General features: G+C 38.0%; 1 protein-coding gene across 4 annotated transcripts in view; it reads left to right on the top strand.

Moving 5' to 3' along the window:
- Nucleotides 1–9,169, top strand: part of LOC136825933 (sodium- and chloride-dependent glycine transporter 2-like) — a 55,368-nt gene extending 46,199 nt beyond the window's left edge. For all 4 annotated transcript variants that reach the window (XM_067082803.1, XM_067082807.1, XM_067082816.1 and 1 more), the window contains exons 8-11: nucleotides 6,358–6,595; nucleotides 6,870–7,098; nucleotides 7,990–8,099; nucleotides 8,610–9,169. In XM_067082803.1, coding sequence (XP_066938904.1) covers nucleotides 6,358–6,595; nucleotides 6,870–7,098; nucleotides 7,990–8,099; nucleotides 8,610–8,936 — 904 coding nt within the window. In that variant the 3' untranslated portion in view covers nucleotides 8,937–9,169. The remainder of the gene's footprint in view (nucleotides 1–6,357; nucleotides 6,596–6,869; nucleotides 7,099–7,989; nucleotides 8,100–8,609) is intronic.
- Nucleotides 9,170–17,433: the final 8,264 nt, after the last annotated feature.

Below are 17,433 nucleotides of genomic sequence, written 5' to 3'. Positions count from 1 at the left end.
CATCGCATATGTGTGCATATATTGTGTGAACGCATCCACCATCACACACGTGTACCTGAATTCCCCTACCTTGCGGGAAGGGTCCCACAACATCAATGGGTACTCTTGCATATTTGACTGGCTCAACTGGCCACATTCGAGGGAGATCAGATATCACCAGGTCTCTTCCCATAATTGCAAAACAAGATATCTTCGATGAAGAGCATATCACTGGGCACCATTAGGAAACTGGGAAACTCGTTACTCGTACCTCTTACATAAACCTCAACCTGTTCAATCCAGGGTTTGGATTTCTGACCCCTTCTCACCTCTTACACACTTCAGCCACACAAATCAATCATACACACTCTCTCTAGCTCTCAGAGCATCCACGCGCGGTTCCCCCTGAAGAACCATCTCTCACATCCCCGCAGCTGCTTCGTTGGGCGAGTCGGTAGAGCTGTGGACTGGCACTCGCCAGGCCCGAGTTCGAGTCTCCGGCCGGCTGATGAAGAGTTAGAGGAATTTACTTCTGGTGATAGAAATTCATTTCTCGCTTTAATGTGGTTCGGATTCCACAATAAGCTGTAGGTCCCGTTGCTAAGTAACCAATTGGTTCTTAGCCATGTAAAATAAGTCTAATCCTTCGGGCCAGCTCTAGGAGAGGTGTTAATCAGCTCAGTGGTCTGGTAAAACTAAGGTACACTTAACTTTAACTCCATTTTCTCTCCCCGATCCTTGAGTTACGGAGTGCTTCCCATTTTCAACTGTAGGTGCCTCTGAGGTATTCAACTGATTCTTCCGTCGTCGTTCCTCTCTCTTCGCAGCTCCAATTCTGGTAATCCTGGAGAGAGCATCAGCCACTTTATTTGTTTTCCATGCTGTATGTTCAATCCCCACCATATCAAACTCTAACAGCTGCTCGATCCAACCAGCCTGTCGAGCGGTTAAATCCCCTTTCTTGAATAAATCTCTCAATGGGCAATGATCTCTGCTTATTTTGACTTTATGCCCCAGCAAAAAGTAGCGGTGTCTCTCCAGCATCCATAGAATCGCCAATGCCTCTCTATCGAAGGTACTGTAATTCTTCTCTTCCCCTTTTAATGCTCGTGAGGCAAAACAAACCGGTTTTTTAATCACCGTATTGTCAACCTGAGAAATCACTCCCCCAATAGCTATGCTGATTGCCTCAGTGGTTACTAGAAATGGTTGATCGAACTTTGGAAAAGACAATACAGTAAACCCCCCGTATTCAAGTTCTCATGATTCGCGGACTCACGCATTTGCGGGTTTCTCTGTGGAACATATCTAGCCATCATTCACGGAAAATTCGCCCATTCGCGGTATTTTTCACTGAGAAATATTCACTAATTACTGTATTTTCATATTTTCATGAATAAATGCACTTTTTGTGATAAAACTATTAAAATACTCAGGTATAAGCATTTTTACAGGGTTTTTCTTGTGTTTAAACTATCAAAATGGGCAGTTCTAAGTGTTTTAGAGGGGTTTTAAGTATTCGTGGATTTTAGCTATTCATGGGGGGGTGTGGTACGCATCCCCCGCGAATACGGGGGGTTCACTGTAGTTCATTGCTAAGTATACCTTAGTTTAACCAGACCACTGAGCTGATTAACAGCTCTCCTAGGACTGGCCCGAAGGATTAGACTTATTTTACGTGGCTAAGAACCAATTGGTTACCTAACAACAGGACCTACAGCTTATTGTGGAATCCGAACCACATTATAGCGAGAAATTAATTTCTCTCACCAGAAATTAATTTCTCTAATTATTCATTGGCCAGCCGGAGACTTGAACGCAGGCCCAGCAGAGTGCTAGCCGAGAACTATACCGACCCGTCCACGGAGTTCATTGCTGGTGAGTTAAATCTTTTATTCCTGAAGAGCTATTTCCCCCTCCTGTCCCCAATTAAAACCTGACTGCTTTCTCAATGAATCTAACGGTCTTGCTATTTTACCAAAATTTTTTATTAATTTACAGTAATAGCTCATGAGCCTGAAGAAGCTGGCTACTTCCTCTGCATTCTTCGGTTGAGGAAATTCTTTGATTACTGCTACTTTATCGGCAAAGGGCTTAACGCCTTCAGATGTTATTTATGTGCCCCAAAAATTCTACTTCCATTTGGAAAAATTTGCATTTGGTTAGAATAATTTTCACCCCACGTCGCTTTAAACCTTCTAAGACTTCAACAACGTTTTTCTTACGTTCTTCTACTGTAGCCTCTATTATGATTATGTCATCTAAATACACAAAACACTATGCCCTAATAGCGAAGCTAGTACAGACATCATAACACGTGAAAAGTGGGCAGGGGCATTCTTTACTCCAAAAGGGAGGCAATTATATTCAAACAACTGATCATATGCTATAAAGGCCGTCTTTTCTTTGCTACTCTGTCTATAAGTATTTGATGATAGCCTGACTTTAAATCCAATGTGGTGAAGAATTTACTGTCTCTGACCTTAATCAACAATTATTCAACAGAGAACGATGGGAATGCATTGTCTGCAATTTCGCCAGGTTCAAGGTCGCATATCGACCCACTACCTAACACAATGCGCTGATCACTAATGTTAATAAAGGGCACACTTACTTTGTCTTACATCACCTCGCTCAAACCCGGGGTGATAAAGTCTTACCATTTTTGGTGGGGTCTGATTGTAACTAATGTGCCGTCTGGTATATTTCGTGCAGGTGTCACGGTTAGGGATGAGATGGTTCGAGGTGGTGCCACATTTCCTGCCTCCAAAGCGGCAGGTTTTCTCCCCCAACCACCCTTCGAGCTCAGGGAGACTCTTATTTACTTCTCTCTCTCTGTCCCTCTACAGGGATTTGTTGTTCTCTCAAAAATACTTCGATCCCCTTCCCGTCTGTGCCAGTTATTGTTGTTTTGTTCCTTCCCACAAAATCAGTTCCTAATATTACTGTGATTCCTTCTAAGTGTAATGATGGAACTATATAGAAGGTATGTATCACGGCTCACCCATCGATGGTTGCCTGTTGCTTTCACAGTCCTTTTGGTTACCACCTGATGGCCGCCAGCTGTACGTAAAACTAGACAACCCTTCATGAGCTGTACTGACCCGGTCACTTGGTGTTTTTCTAACAAAGATACACTTGCACCAGTTCAATCAGAGCTCTTTCCTGTGCTGACAACACTGGTACCACTCTCTCTCTTGTGGACTGGGGGCGGGAGGAAGGCTCTTGCATTACCGTTCTTCCTGGCACTCTCAGCTTTAAGGGTAGGAGTGGTGACCACTGGTGGAGGGTTTTCCACTACTACTCAGGGGGTTGGCTGGCTCCCCCCGACCAACATGGTTCTGCTGGGGTCGCAGCCATTATTTGGCCCTGCTGGCTGTGGTTGTAGCCAGGGGGTCCCCTGTTCCCCCTCTGTGCTGCCTTTCCGTTCCTCTCCTTGGTGCAGGGGGAGCACTGTTCCACTGGCTGACATGGTTTTTTTGTACAAGTGTTCAAGAAGTGGTCTGTCACATTGCACCAAAAACACCATCGTTGCTCAGTGGAAGAGGGGCACTGGGCCTGCAGATGGCCCCCTTCCCGTACCTCCAGCAAAGGCCAGCTGCCCCATTCCTGCCTGTTTTCCCCTTGCCTCTTCAAGGTCCTTTGCTGCGGGGCCCAGGCCCCTGGATGATGGGTGGGGCTGGCTGAGGACTGATTGGTCCAGGCTGTTTAACTGTTGCAAACAGTGGTTGGGGGTGGCTTGCAACCCTACACCTGCTTGCTGTCATCGTCGTGGTTTGGCAGCAGTTGCACCTTCGGCTGTAAGGCCTGCAAGGGCTTCTCGTCGTTGTATAGGAATCCCACCACAGAGGTGGGGAGAATTCCCCTCCGCATGTCAGCAAAGGCTTCTTTGCCCTCCATGGTCTGTTCACCTTGAGAGGTGAGACTCTCGCATTCTTCAATAAAGTGAGTACAGAATGCCGAGATCATCTTCCCCACCCCCAAGGCACTTGTGTAGGGCAAATTTTTGGGCGAGGAGCTGCTTGAAAGTCATCTAGTCAGCTGAACAACTGACGTCCCAACTTCTTACTCAGCAAGCAGCACTCCCCGACACCTTTTGCTTCATCTGCACAAGTCTTTCTCTATCTGACCAGCCTACAGTGGCTTTTTTCAATACACTTTATGAAGGCCTCGATCAAATGAATACCCTCCCCAGGGCATGAGTTATCGAACTTAGACACTGATCCATCTAGCACTAGCAATATTTTTATGATTTCAACTGACCGCGCTTGGGTTTGGTTGCAGAAACAACATGTCTGCCGAAAATGAGGGCAGGTAAACAGGTTGTCTTCCATCTTTGATCTCATTTGCTAATTGGTGCATCTCTTTTTAATGCACATTGGATATTCCTTGACAACTCTTTCACACTGTCCACTTCCCTGGTACTGCTAGCACTGGTACCCGAGATGCCATGCACCATTTCTTTCCAAGTTTGCATTGTTTACTTCACTTTCACAACTACACGGTTATTTACTATGCACTGGCAACATCCCACGACTGACACCAAAAATATGACCTGAGTTCAGTCATTCAAGGGTTCTACCAATACAAATGGAATACATAGGATACAACTAACACTTACATATTTTATAATTAAAATTACACAGGGTCCTGTAGCTAATGTTACATTAGATTAATTTATGTATTTATGGCCGGGGGGTACTCTATGGCAGTATGCATCGCCAACCATTGTCTTAACAGTCACCTGCGCCCATCGCCCATCCACACTAGACTGAGGGGACAACTTTTACACAGAACCAGTACTCGGGTCCTCAGACCTTAGGTCTTCGATGATTGGCTCCTATGTGCAAAAAAGGCCAATAGGAACATCATGTATGGACACCCTTTGTGGCACTCAAGCCCAGCCATCAACAGTTGTATGGCACCTTGGAGACCAGCGATATTTGTCCATTATACCCTGATCACAAAGGCTCACAGACGGATAGCAGGTTTTCCATTAAGTCTCAATCATATATCACTATATCAATCGGTTTATATATATATGTGTGTGTGTGTGTGTGTGTGTGTGTGTGTGTGTGTGTGTGTGTGTGTGTGTGTGTGTGTGTGTGTGTGTGTGTGTTAATTACATATATTATATTTTCTGACCACATCAGGATCGAACCCAGGTCTTTCAATTGAAAGGCAAGGGCGTTGCCCACTAGGCCATACAAGTCATGGCCTAGTGGGCAGCACCCTTGCCTTTCAATTGAAAGACCTGGGTTCGATCTTGATGTGAGTCAGAAATTTATTTCTGTTCCACACGTGGTTGTGTGATTATTTCTATATATATATTATATATATACATACACATATATATTATGTATGTATGTATGTATGTATGTATGTATGTATATACACACAGGCAGTGCCCGGGTTGCAACGATCCCGACCGACGACATTCTGATCTTACAAAGATATTAAAAAAATATTCATAAGTTACAAAGCGGTGTTATTGTCCTGAGAACATAGCTGTATGCAACAAGGCAACAACCCACGCTGGGTTGGTCAGCGGCATAGGAATACAAAACAATCCCAACCGACACCAATCATCAGTGCATCGCCATTCCACTATGTTGTTCTCGCTATGGTGTATCATGCTTCGTCTCTTTTTGCCCTTTATTATGGCTCCCAAATGTAAGGTTGATTCTTCTGATGGCAGGGCATCGAAGAAATGAAAACCATCACAAAGAAGTGAAATTGGGCATAGTAAAGCGTTCAGAAAAGGGAGAATCCAACACCAACATTGGGCGTGTGTGCATCTTAGCGTAACGTTAGGACTGCCCATATGTATATACATATACGTTATATTATAATATATATATATATATATATATATATATATATATATATATATATATATATATATATATATATATATATAATATTTTTCACATACTGATTTTACACTAAAAATTTCTTACATCTAATAACAATGTCTTTTTGTGAAAAGCAGTTCTAATTTTCAAGTCTCACCGTGTTTCGAGGAGAATAACAAACTATATCAAGCCAGAGTACCGTTATAATAATTTTTCTTTCGCCGTTTTCAAAATAAAAAATCCAACATTGAAATTAAAAGAATAGCTTGGTGTAAGAGAACTTTGGCTAATTTACATGGTATAACATTACATAACTTTGGGTTTATCCTTCAATTCTCGATGTTCTTGAAAGCACATAGTAAGAATCAATGTCAAATCAATTTCCTATTGCTTGAAAACTTAATTCACGGGTAAATAAAAGCAATTAGTCCATGCGTTAATTCACTGGCATCACGTTACAATTTAAGCTCAACAACCATATGTTATGCCGGTGATATTAAGGGACCTATGTGAACCTTTCCAGACACGCTTTCATCGTCTGTTTAGGAAACAGCTGTACCTCAATTTTCACTGGCTTCGTCATATTCAGCATCTTGGGCTTTCTAGCTCACGAACTGAACGTAGAAGTGAAAGATGTGGCATCAGCAGGATCAGGTCTTGTGTTTGTTGTCTACCCAGCGGCATTGGCTCGTCTGCCACTTCCCCAACTGTGGTCCGTCCTCTTCTTCTTGATGGTGATCAACGTAGGGCTCAGCTCACAGGTGAGTGAATTGCAGAAAGTCGGTGCGTTTCAGCTGATATTCGAGTTTTCTTGAATTTATTTCTGTTGGTATAGGACATTTCCACGACTAATACAGTTAGAAAAGTATTATTTAGCGATAAATTTGCTGGCCTAGCGCCACGTGAAAATTTGTTTACCTATTATTTGTCATTAGCAATATAATTCTTAATGGCGTTTTTGTTGTCAATAGTTGCAATAATAGAAGAAATGATATTCACCTATTTGTTTATTCTCTTATTTCTATGGACTTTCAGTTTTCAATGGTCGAGACCGTCACAACAGCTCTCTTTGACCAGTTTGAGATCCTGCGACCTAAGAAGCCTTTAGTGGTCGCCCTTAGTTGCTTTGGAATGTTCCTCCTTGGGCTGCCGTTCTGTCTTGAGGGCGGCATTCTCATATTCGAACTCTTTTTCTGGTATTCCGCTAGTTTCTCCGTCATTGCACTGGCTATCAGTGAAGTGCTTGGTGTACACATTGTATACGGTAAGATCATAAGTTTCACTTGGCAACAGAAAAATTTTGGGTCACTTATTCAGATTAGACGAATGTCCTTTTCTTCTTTCCTCTTGCTGGATTTTTCTAAAATTTTCCTTGGATCAGAAAACATCATCTTCAATTTATTTGTAATTCTCTTCTCCATCTCATTCAACGTAGACCATTTCTATCTGTTGTACAATACAGCTAAATAGCGTCTACGACCACTATGCCTTTGACCACGAGAGATCCCATTTAGAAATCACTGAACTACAGACAGAAACAACAATACGAAAAATTCCTAGTTGCTAGGTAAATGGAAAGAAATAAATACCGAAACGACTGACATATTCAGAATCCCTCTCCCGAGGGAGAGAAGTATTGTGCCCAGGAGCTGAGACATCAGCAAACATGTTTGCTCTTCAAAGCAACATGTGAAGAATTATACACAAACAAAACAATTAGATAATACAATGAGGGATGGGCCATTAATAATACAATTACAATGCGAACTATTGGATGGTCTTTTATTCAAAGCTTGTTAAGTTCACTGTAAAGCTTGAAAAACTGATAGAAAACATGTTTGATGTTAAAGAAGCCTTCTTGTGCTCTAGCAATATTTCAAAGATAGCAAGCGGTCATTCAAATTAGTGATAGAAAAGAAGTATTACTTTTCTGTATCTCCAATACCTAAATGATTGTTAATGACAGGAAGACGGAAGAGAATCTTTAGTCGCAGTATCTCTCAGCCTTGCAGTTTTATTTACTCCAGTCAAAGATGATGTACAGGTTTGCATTCAGATTGGAACACAATTTTTTGTTACACATGCAACCTTCCTCCCTCAGGGAGTTTTTCATGGGTACGGAAAATTTTCAACGTATTATTTTTACTCTTTGCAGGGTATAGAAACTTCCTGAGAAACATAAAAGAGATGGGTATCACCCTGTCATTCCCAGTGAGGTGCTATTGGACTGCTACATGGATTTTTACTACTCCAGTCTCTCTAGTTGTAAGTAATTCATGCGCTCTTTAACCGCAAATTTTCAATGTTATAGGAGTCTGACATAGCCTCCACTCCATTCAATCGCTGAACAGAAAATAAATTGGGCAAGATGCAACGTTTCCTAATAGCTCAGGGGTGTTGTTACTCGTGTACTGTGCTGGATGGGCCTTGCCCAGTTTGTGGCCTCCCAATCAGAATGCATATACAATGTGTGGAAATCTTTCCAGTAAAGTAGTATTAGATAAATAGCATCATCTTGGCTGAGGGCTTAACTTTTTCATTTAAAAAGTCATTTACAGGACTGCACCATGACATAAGAATGCAGAGCAACGGTAATGATGCAAACAATACGACAGCAGAAATATTTTGGTAATGAGAATACTACCAAAACTAGATAAAGTAAACCTGAAATGTAATAAAACTGGTTTTACAGTTTAAATAACAAGTCACATTTAAAGCATAAAAAAACCTGTCAACAGTAACTCTGTCCCCAATTTTATTTTATTTAACTTACAGATCATTGGGTTCACATCCATTTACTTCTTCGTTCCCGCCTACAGGGGAAATTATGTTTTCCCTCAAAACATCCAGATCTTGGGATGGTGCCTCAGCGCCTGTTCCATGGGATTCATACCCTTAGGGGCGATCTACGCTTGCTACAGGACCAAGAACTTCAAGGACGTTTTCAAACCCTCGCCCGAATTTTGTCCGGCGAGTGAAAGGGAGCTACTTCGTGCAGGAACTCGCAAAGAGTCTGACGTGTTCCGGTACACTTACCATAACGAAGGGTTCGATGATGGAAATGATGACCATTCAAAGGTTACAGAAATTAGAAAGGAATAAAAAAGGTAAAGACGAACAACCCAACCGAGATACTTAAGAGAGTGAAGATGGTACCAGCATAGCTATCTGTGACAACACCCTCCCAGTGAAGAAACTACGTACTTCGACGAAGACTCATAAATAGCAAAATGTTTATCATCAAAGCTAGGGAAATACTGTGAGGATTATAACTAAATATACATTCTAAGTCTTGAAAATCTATTAATAAAAATCTTCTATCAATGTATTTCTAAGTTACAGTGTCTCTTTAACTTTTCAACTTCATAACAGTTTGGCGAGTACTTGGATGGTACCCACCAACGAATTCTAGGCAGCAACATCATTTACATCTAATAGACAGCCATCAATGTTATGAGTGTTGTCACAGGAGAAAAATAATTCTATAACGATTAATTCTTACAAACATACACTAGATGTTTCAGTGGCAAATATTTCCTGATTTTACAAAATTACCGTTACTTGGTATTGCGAATTAATGTTATCTACTTTACTGTTTAAGCTAGATGACTACCATTATATGTTTGCAAGTGTACATACAGTAAACCCCCATTACTCGCGGGGGGATGCGTACCACACCGGCCCACAAGTAGCTAAAACCCGCGAATACTTAGAAACCTTCTAAAAACGCTTAGAACTGCCTATTTTGATAGTTCAAACACACACACAAACTAAAAATGCTTATACAGGTATTATCCTACTTACGATGGAGTTAGGTTCCAAAAAAACCCATCGTTTGTTGGAAAAAACGTAAGAAATACCGAAATGTATCTCAAACATAGCCTTGCCTACACTAGGGTATTCAGTACCATGGTAGCCTAGCCTACACTATACATACACGGTATAGTAATTATTAATTTCAGCTAATTCTGGAGGTTCATGCAAAGTGACTTATGGTAATTCAATACAAAGAGAAACTGAATAACAAACAAGAATTAGCTTAGCCTACGCTATGGTATATTGTATACATATACGGTAGCGTAGCCTACATTATACTGTACTCTATATTCACATATCGTATTATACAAACGTCAGCATAACGAATATGCAAATTTTCCATGGATCTTTTAAAATGTTATGCCTTAATTCACTGTATCCAATAATATTGTGTATATTCTTATATTGCTTTTGTATCATAAATTCTGATCATAGCGATCAATGTTTTGGTTTGGAAACTGTTTATGCGGTGTTTATTTCACCACATTTAATTCAGAGCGCTTTTCTTGCTTCTAGTTAGAATAAATGAATCTCTAGATACTTTATTTATATGGGGCAAGGTTATTTTTCGCTATACAAAGTGTTTTCAAGTCGAAATATAGCTAAAATACATCTCGTTGTGAAATTAATTTATCTATTATTTTCGTTAATAGATGACGATGGCCGTTTGGGGGCGTTTGTTTTGTGTAAAAAAATTTCAAGATTCGGTTCGCTATTTTCACTTAATTTCATCATAATACGAGCTTTACATATTTATCATTTATCGGCGTAAAAATAGCAGTAATATGTTCTTTCATGCCCAGTAGTTTTGATTAAAATACTTTCTCTCCAATTTTAATTACGGTCGAGTTTCATCCATGTTGCCTATGCACGATAATTTACAGTATAGTCATTAGCAGCTTGAACATTGTTTCCTCAGCTTCAGCTACAACTTGCAGCTTAAATTTAGCAGTATATTTCCTTGACAATCTTTTATCAATACCGAATAAGGGTATAATGTAAAAATACATCAGTCCTATTCTACTTAACATCATTTGTGCTATATATAACCTACGGTAATTGTTTATTACCGTACGATGGTTGAAATACCAGGTAAACGGCTGTTGTTATATGATTCGGTGATATGCAAAACAACAGTTTCTCGGTCGGTTGTTTATGGCTGTACGCATTTACGCAAGAGTATAACGTTACTAACAATACTTTTATCGTTCTCTTTTACTTTTTCAACTAGAAGATGGGATAAAGAGATGGAGGAAAAGTTGTCTATTGTAATTTGGTCTCTCTCACTGCCTGATTACCCTGCTGCCTGTGCCTAGGCAAAATTTAAAAATATTTTATAAATATTGTCGTATTGGTATTAACTGCTCACCTCATTGCAAAATTGAATTATCGTAACTCGAGCATTACCAGAGTATTTTAATAGTTTTATCACAAGAAGTGCATTTAGTCATGAAAATGAGATGAAAATACAGCAATTAGTGAATATTTCTCAGTGAAAAATACTGTGAATGGGGGAATTTTCAGCGAATAATGTGTATATATGTTCCATAAAGCAATCCGCGAATAGGGGAGTCCGCGAATAGTGAGACCGCGAATACGGGGGATTTACTTACGTGTGTGTGTGTGTGTGTGTGTGTGTATATATATATATATATATATATATATATATATATATATATATATATATATATATATATATATATATATATATATATATATATATATATATATATATATATATATATATATATATATATATATAGTTTTACTATATATAGGGTTCACGCTTATCTAGAGCCACACCTGTTAGAGGAAAGGTTGAGTACGTATATTATATATATATATATATATATATATATATATATATATATATATATATATATATATATATATATATATATATATATATAAATATAAAATATACGTACTCAACCTTCCTCTAACAGGGTGTGGCTCTAGATAAGCGTGAAACTGGGCAGTAAAACAGTAAAACTTACACATTAGCTTCCAGGTACCATGCTTCTCTCTTGTTCAGATTAACTTACTAACAACTGTCAGCCAACAATTTCACTTTCAAAAACCCTTCAAAATAATCACTGCATTAAACCAGGACTAGCATTCTCCTCAGACAGCATCTCTCTCTCTCTCTCTCTCTCTCCCCTTTTGTTACCTACCCTCTTTTTCTCTCGCCTTTGTCATGAACACATTATTCATACCTCATTTACTCCTTCTATCCAACCCTTTCTAAGTTCATCTCCTCCCCTTAACACTTCTGAATTATAAATTCTGTCCATCTCAAATTAAAATAACCCATCCTTTCACCTATACTAATATTTATTATGCACATACAATCATACCTTAACATTTTTTATCTTATCAATCTTTTTTGCAATTCATTTACTATGCAGACAGTTTATGTCAACGGCTTCAATATTTTTTTTTTTAATTTGCATTAACAATCCATATATTACTTCCTTAAAGGAGAGTTGGCTCTACATTTGCACCATGATTTCCTAGAAAATATGACTGCTAAATTTACCACTTGGTTGAAGAAACTAGAGTAGATGGAATATAAGACTGGAGGGGAAGGGATGAAAATAAACCTTTAAGGGTAATTATGACGTGTGACTATATAAAAAGGATGTGAGGACAGAAAACGAGAAAATGGATGGAAAGCTGGCTATGTTTCAGCACCTGAAAGTAGAAGTTGTATACTAACTGTTTCACATACCAGGAGGAGAATACTGAGGCTGCAAGGAGTATATGCTGATAGTTTTTGGAAGGTGACTAAGAGTATGAAAACAACGTGTGGTGGCGTAACGAAATGAGAAGTTTGCTGTATGAAAAACAGATTGTTTGAGGTGCAACTGCTAGACAGAGGGGATGATCATGAACAGAATAGAGAAGGTTAGATTACTGTAGATGGTCAAGCAAAGGTAAATGAGAAAAAATGACATTTAATAAAAAGCTGAAAGAGTAAATGAAGATTTAATAAAATAAAAAAAAAAAAACAGGCAGGGGAAGGAAGGTTACGGGTTAATGGATCTCCACATAAGGATGCAATTGGAGAGATACTGTCCAAGGAGCATGCAGCTCTGGAATCTGGGGTGAGCATTCTGAATTTCTGTTGAACATGAAAGACATAGAGGCAGACTGAATGATTCTAGGGTGGAAAATGACCAGTTTGAGATTCCTGACGGCGCGAGTGTTAAAAATATAAGGAGAGCACTGAACAAAACAGGGAAACACCAGTTAATGGGCTTGCAAGTGTGGCGCTTCAGAACCATGAGGAAAGTGGTAATGAGTGGCTGTCAGTTATTCTCGATGAAAGAAAGGTTTCAAAGAAATAGGTAAGAGGAATCTTTTTCCACTATATAAAGGCAGAGATAACAGAACAATACAAGAACTATAGAGGCACAATATTACTTAGTATATCTGGGAATTTCGTTAAGAAAGACGGTAGGTGACAGAAGGATTGATATGGGAAGACATGGTTAAGGATGTGCGTTTCACATGTTAGTTGAAAGATATTTAATGATTCTGAAACTGATGGGAAAACAGTGTATGTGGCATATATGGACCTAGAAAAAGCTTAAGGAAGAACTGACAGGCAATGTGGAAGGTGCTGTGGATATATGGTAAAGACAATAAACTACTGAATTGAGCTAAAATGCTTGCTTGATGGCGATGAAACGTGTGCTGGATTTTGTATGTAGGAGTGTGACTCGTTTACTGTAAATAGGAACCTGAGATAAGGGTGCTGTGTCTCAGTTGCTCTCATATCTTTGTGGATGGAGTGATGTGAGAAGCTGTGAAAAAAGAAAACTGGCCATAAACTCAAAATAGAAAGGTTGACAACTGCAGACGATATATTAGTGAAGAAAAACTGCAGAGCTAATGAAAGAATCTGTAAGTTAAAAAAGAAAGTTAAAAGTATATTAATATAGGAAAAAGTAAGGGTACGAGGGTAAACAGAAACCAAGGAGGAGTAACGAATGTTCATATGGACTGTGGGAGAATGGAAGTTTGGGAAGAAATACCTGCATAAGATAATAGTATGATGGGAGGAGGCGAGTCACAAAGTGAAGCAAAGGAGTTAGCATGGAAAGTAAAAAAAAAAGACTGGGAAGGCACTCTGAGTGCCTAAAGTGGCCAAAGTTGGGATGTATGAGGAAATTTTTTAAAAACTCTTTTATGGAAGTGACTGTGGATGTTGAATAAAAACGAAAAAAAAAAATATGGAAAAAAATATGTTGGCGCTATATAGATTGTTTGTGTGGTATTTATAGCACTGGGAGAATTGAGATGGTGCGAAATATGGAGATATGCAGAATATGCAGAACTGGTTATGTGGATAAGAGTGCTTTGAGATAGTTCACTGTCTTGGGAATAACTCATCCCCAAATGGGATTATAACTGATAAGTGACTCTGGCCTAGCCAAGACTTGAACCCCGGCCTTTGGTTTAGCAACACACAAAAAGTTAACTTTGACATTCAGCTATCAAGAAAGATAAAACGTTGATGTAGACTGTTGTACATATTCTGATGAATTCATAATCTGTACTCAGAATCAAGCTCAACCCATCTAAACCGTGATAACTGACTGGCAAAATTATAACACTCGGCTAATTATACTTATCGAATTCAGGTCTATACTTAGAACTGATGTCATCCCAGCTGCACCATGATGGCTGATAACATACAGGCTTATAACGAATGAAAGTGAAATCCCGGTCCCAATTCAAATAAATGAACTTTAAAATTGTATGTAACGAATTCTTTATTACGAAATCATATATAACGAACTAACTTGAACGTCCTTGTGACAGTTTTATTGGTAAAAAAAATACCCGTTGTAACGAACTGATAATTTTATTGTTAAACAAATATCAAACACCTGTTATCACAGTGAACTGTTATTACTTTGTTCTTAACTTTGTCTTTGTCGGCTATGAAAAATTTTTTGCCGCAAGAAGGCCATGTTTTTTGCAGAGCAATAGTGCTTAATTCTTAAACTGTTTGTGCATGAAATGATAGTGAAAACTATTTTTATTCAACCGCTTAGTGCTTGTTTGCTAATTTAAACTGCTTATGGCTTTTCGTTTTTGTATGTAATGCTTGATTAAAATGTTTTAAATTAATATGGTGCGTTTACTTTCCTACTATTCCTAGTGAAATCCTTGTCAACAGATTACGTTCAGTTCACAACCACTAGAAGCGTAATAAATTCACGTATACGTATTACACTTATCCCGGACACTGTGTATATTGCGTATCAACTTAATCTCATTTAAAGGTTTTAAATAAAAGAAAAAAACTACATACATAACTTTAATTTTGTTATAAGCATTAAAATACATATCCAATTCTTGAACTGACAATTACTTTTATTTAAATGTATTAGAAATCTTGATACACTTACTAGGAGGATCAATACTTCGTCTGAATTTCATTCTATATCAAAACAAGGAAGATATTCCAATAAAATTTCAAGTACTGTATCTCCTTTCATAACGAATGATGCCTGTAACGAATTGCAGACAACAGTACCCTGGAATTCATAATAAACGAACACACACACACACACACACACACATATATATATATATATATATATATATATATATATATATATATATATATATGTGTGTGTGTGTGTGTGTGTGTGTATGTGTGTGTGTATGTATGTATGTATAATATAACGGAATCAGGAAAATGTGGAACATGATCAATATATATAAATAAAGACAAAATCCACGAAGGAAAGAGAAACAATGGAGTGCTGCGAGGCCTTTCGACTGTTGTCCTTTACTTAGCAGACTGAAGAAATATGAAAGTAAGTATACAAAGAAAGCTCATATAAATGACAGATGGGGATTACAAAGGAAAAAATATGTACCTGGAATCCAACACAATTGAAGAATTAGTAGAACTGCCAAAACAGGGGTAAATATTTAAGAGGTTTAACAAAGGATTAGGATAAACCGTTCAGAAGCAGGGACAGGACAATTAAAAGATTATACAAGGAGGTGACTGACCACCAAAAAATGTTATAAAAGTACAACTCAGCAATTCTCTTTTTTTAAGCAATAACAATTTTTGCAAGATGAACATTTTTACAAATAAAAAATTATATTAAACATACGAATACATAGAAAATATATAAGGTATATAACTAATTTGTAATGAAGTCAGTGGTTTTATCTTTTAGGTCGTTCTTGAACATTTTTCTAATACAGGGGTCCAAATAATACATACTAGGGCTAAGGCTAAGATTACAGCTGGAAGTAAGCTGTATCATAGCGGATTCCAAAAGATTTCTTGACAAGAAATCTTTTGCTCTGGCAATCACTGAACTTTCAGTCCAATTTATCCTGTGAGAGTTTTCACTTAAATGAATGAATATAGGATTGGATATTTGTCCAGTTTTGACTGAATACTTACGTTGCTTAATATGTACATCTAAATCTTTCCTAGATGGGACAATATAAAATGAGGGGCAGTCCAAACATGGAATTTTATATATGTTGTTTTCTTTAGGGCTATTTTTTATTAACACTCCTGTTAGTGTGTTTTTATAGGAAAAAACGAGGTTGACATTAAAAGATTTTAACAATCATTTTATGTTTTCACAACCACTAAAATAAGGCAAGCTAAGAATGTTCTTAGGGGTCTCTTTCTCCACGTTACTTTCACTATAAAACTTTTTGTGGGCTTTATTATAACAAATATCTAGTATATGTGAAGGATAACATAAATCTGTCCCTATTTTTCTTATGTATTCAATTTCTTGATCCAAATACTAGGGACTGACAATGTGCAAAACTCGTAAAAACACAGAATAGAAAAAACTGTTATTTTGATATTAAGGTGATTGCCTGAATAAAAATGGACATAAGTTGTTGGTTAGTTTCCGATAAATACTGAATTTGCATTGAAATTGTTCTCCGTGTCTTTTTCTAATTCCAAAGTACACTTAATGGATGGTACCTGGTTATTCAAATTAGAGATAAAATCATTTGCATCAATGCCAGCAGGCAAAACAGCTAAAGTATCGTCAACATATCTTTACCACTTTAAAGAAGTACAAATGATATTGGGTAAATATCTTTTTTCAAAGAATTCCATATCAAAGTTTGAGAGGAAACTTGACAGAAAACTAAAAAATCTTACTGATAGCAGTGACTGGACTAATAGTGCACGTAATGATTGTGTTATAAACTTATCAAGTGAACAAATGAGTGAAAATGTTGTGAGTGCACTCGGGTATGGTTTATCCTTCTTTAAATCGAAAAGACCCTCTGCTTTAACGATTGCATCGTTCCTATGTATATTTGAAAAATATTGTGATCTGCCTCAAAATAATGCTGACATAATTACAGGTATTGTTTATGGAGCTGCCAATATTAGGCATGAAAGTAATTTCCCTGCTCGCTATAAGAAAAGTTTGACCGATCTTAAAAAAGACAATACAATCCACATCGCAAAAGCTGATAAGTCAAACAGTATTGTAGTTTCAGATAAAGCTGACTACATATCACATATGCAAGCCCTACTGGATGTTGTACGTATTACACAACATAAGTATTCAGTCAAAGCTGGACAAACATCCAATGCTATATTCATTCACTTAAGTGAAAACTCTCAGGATAAATTGGACTGAAAGTTCAGTGATTGCCAGATCGAAAGATTTCTCATCAAGAAATCTTTTGGAATCCACTAGTATACAGCTTACATCCAGCTGGCATGTATTATTTGAACCCCTGTATTAGAAAAATGTTC

The sequence above is a fragment of the Macrobrachium rosenbergii genome, chromosome 3 (assembly GCF_040412425.1).
Source record: "Macrobrachium rosenbergii isolate ZJJX-2024 chromosome 3, ASM4041242v1, whole genome shotgun sequence".
NCBI classification, from domain to species: domain Eukaryota; kingdom Metazoa; phylum Arthropoda; class Malacostraca; order Decapoda; family Palaemonidae; genus Macrobrachium; species Macrobrachium rosenbergii.
This window is presented reverse-complemented; position numbering and strand designations above follow the sequence as displayed.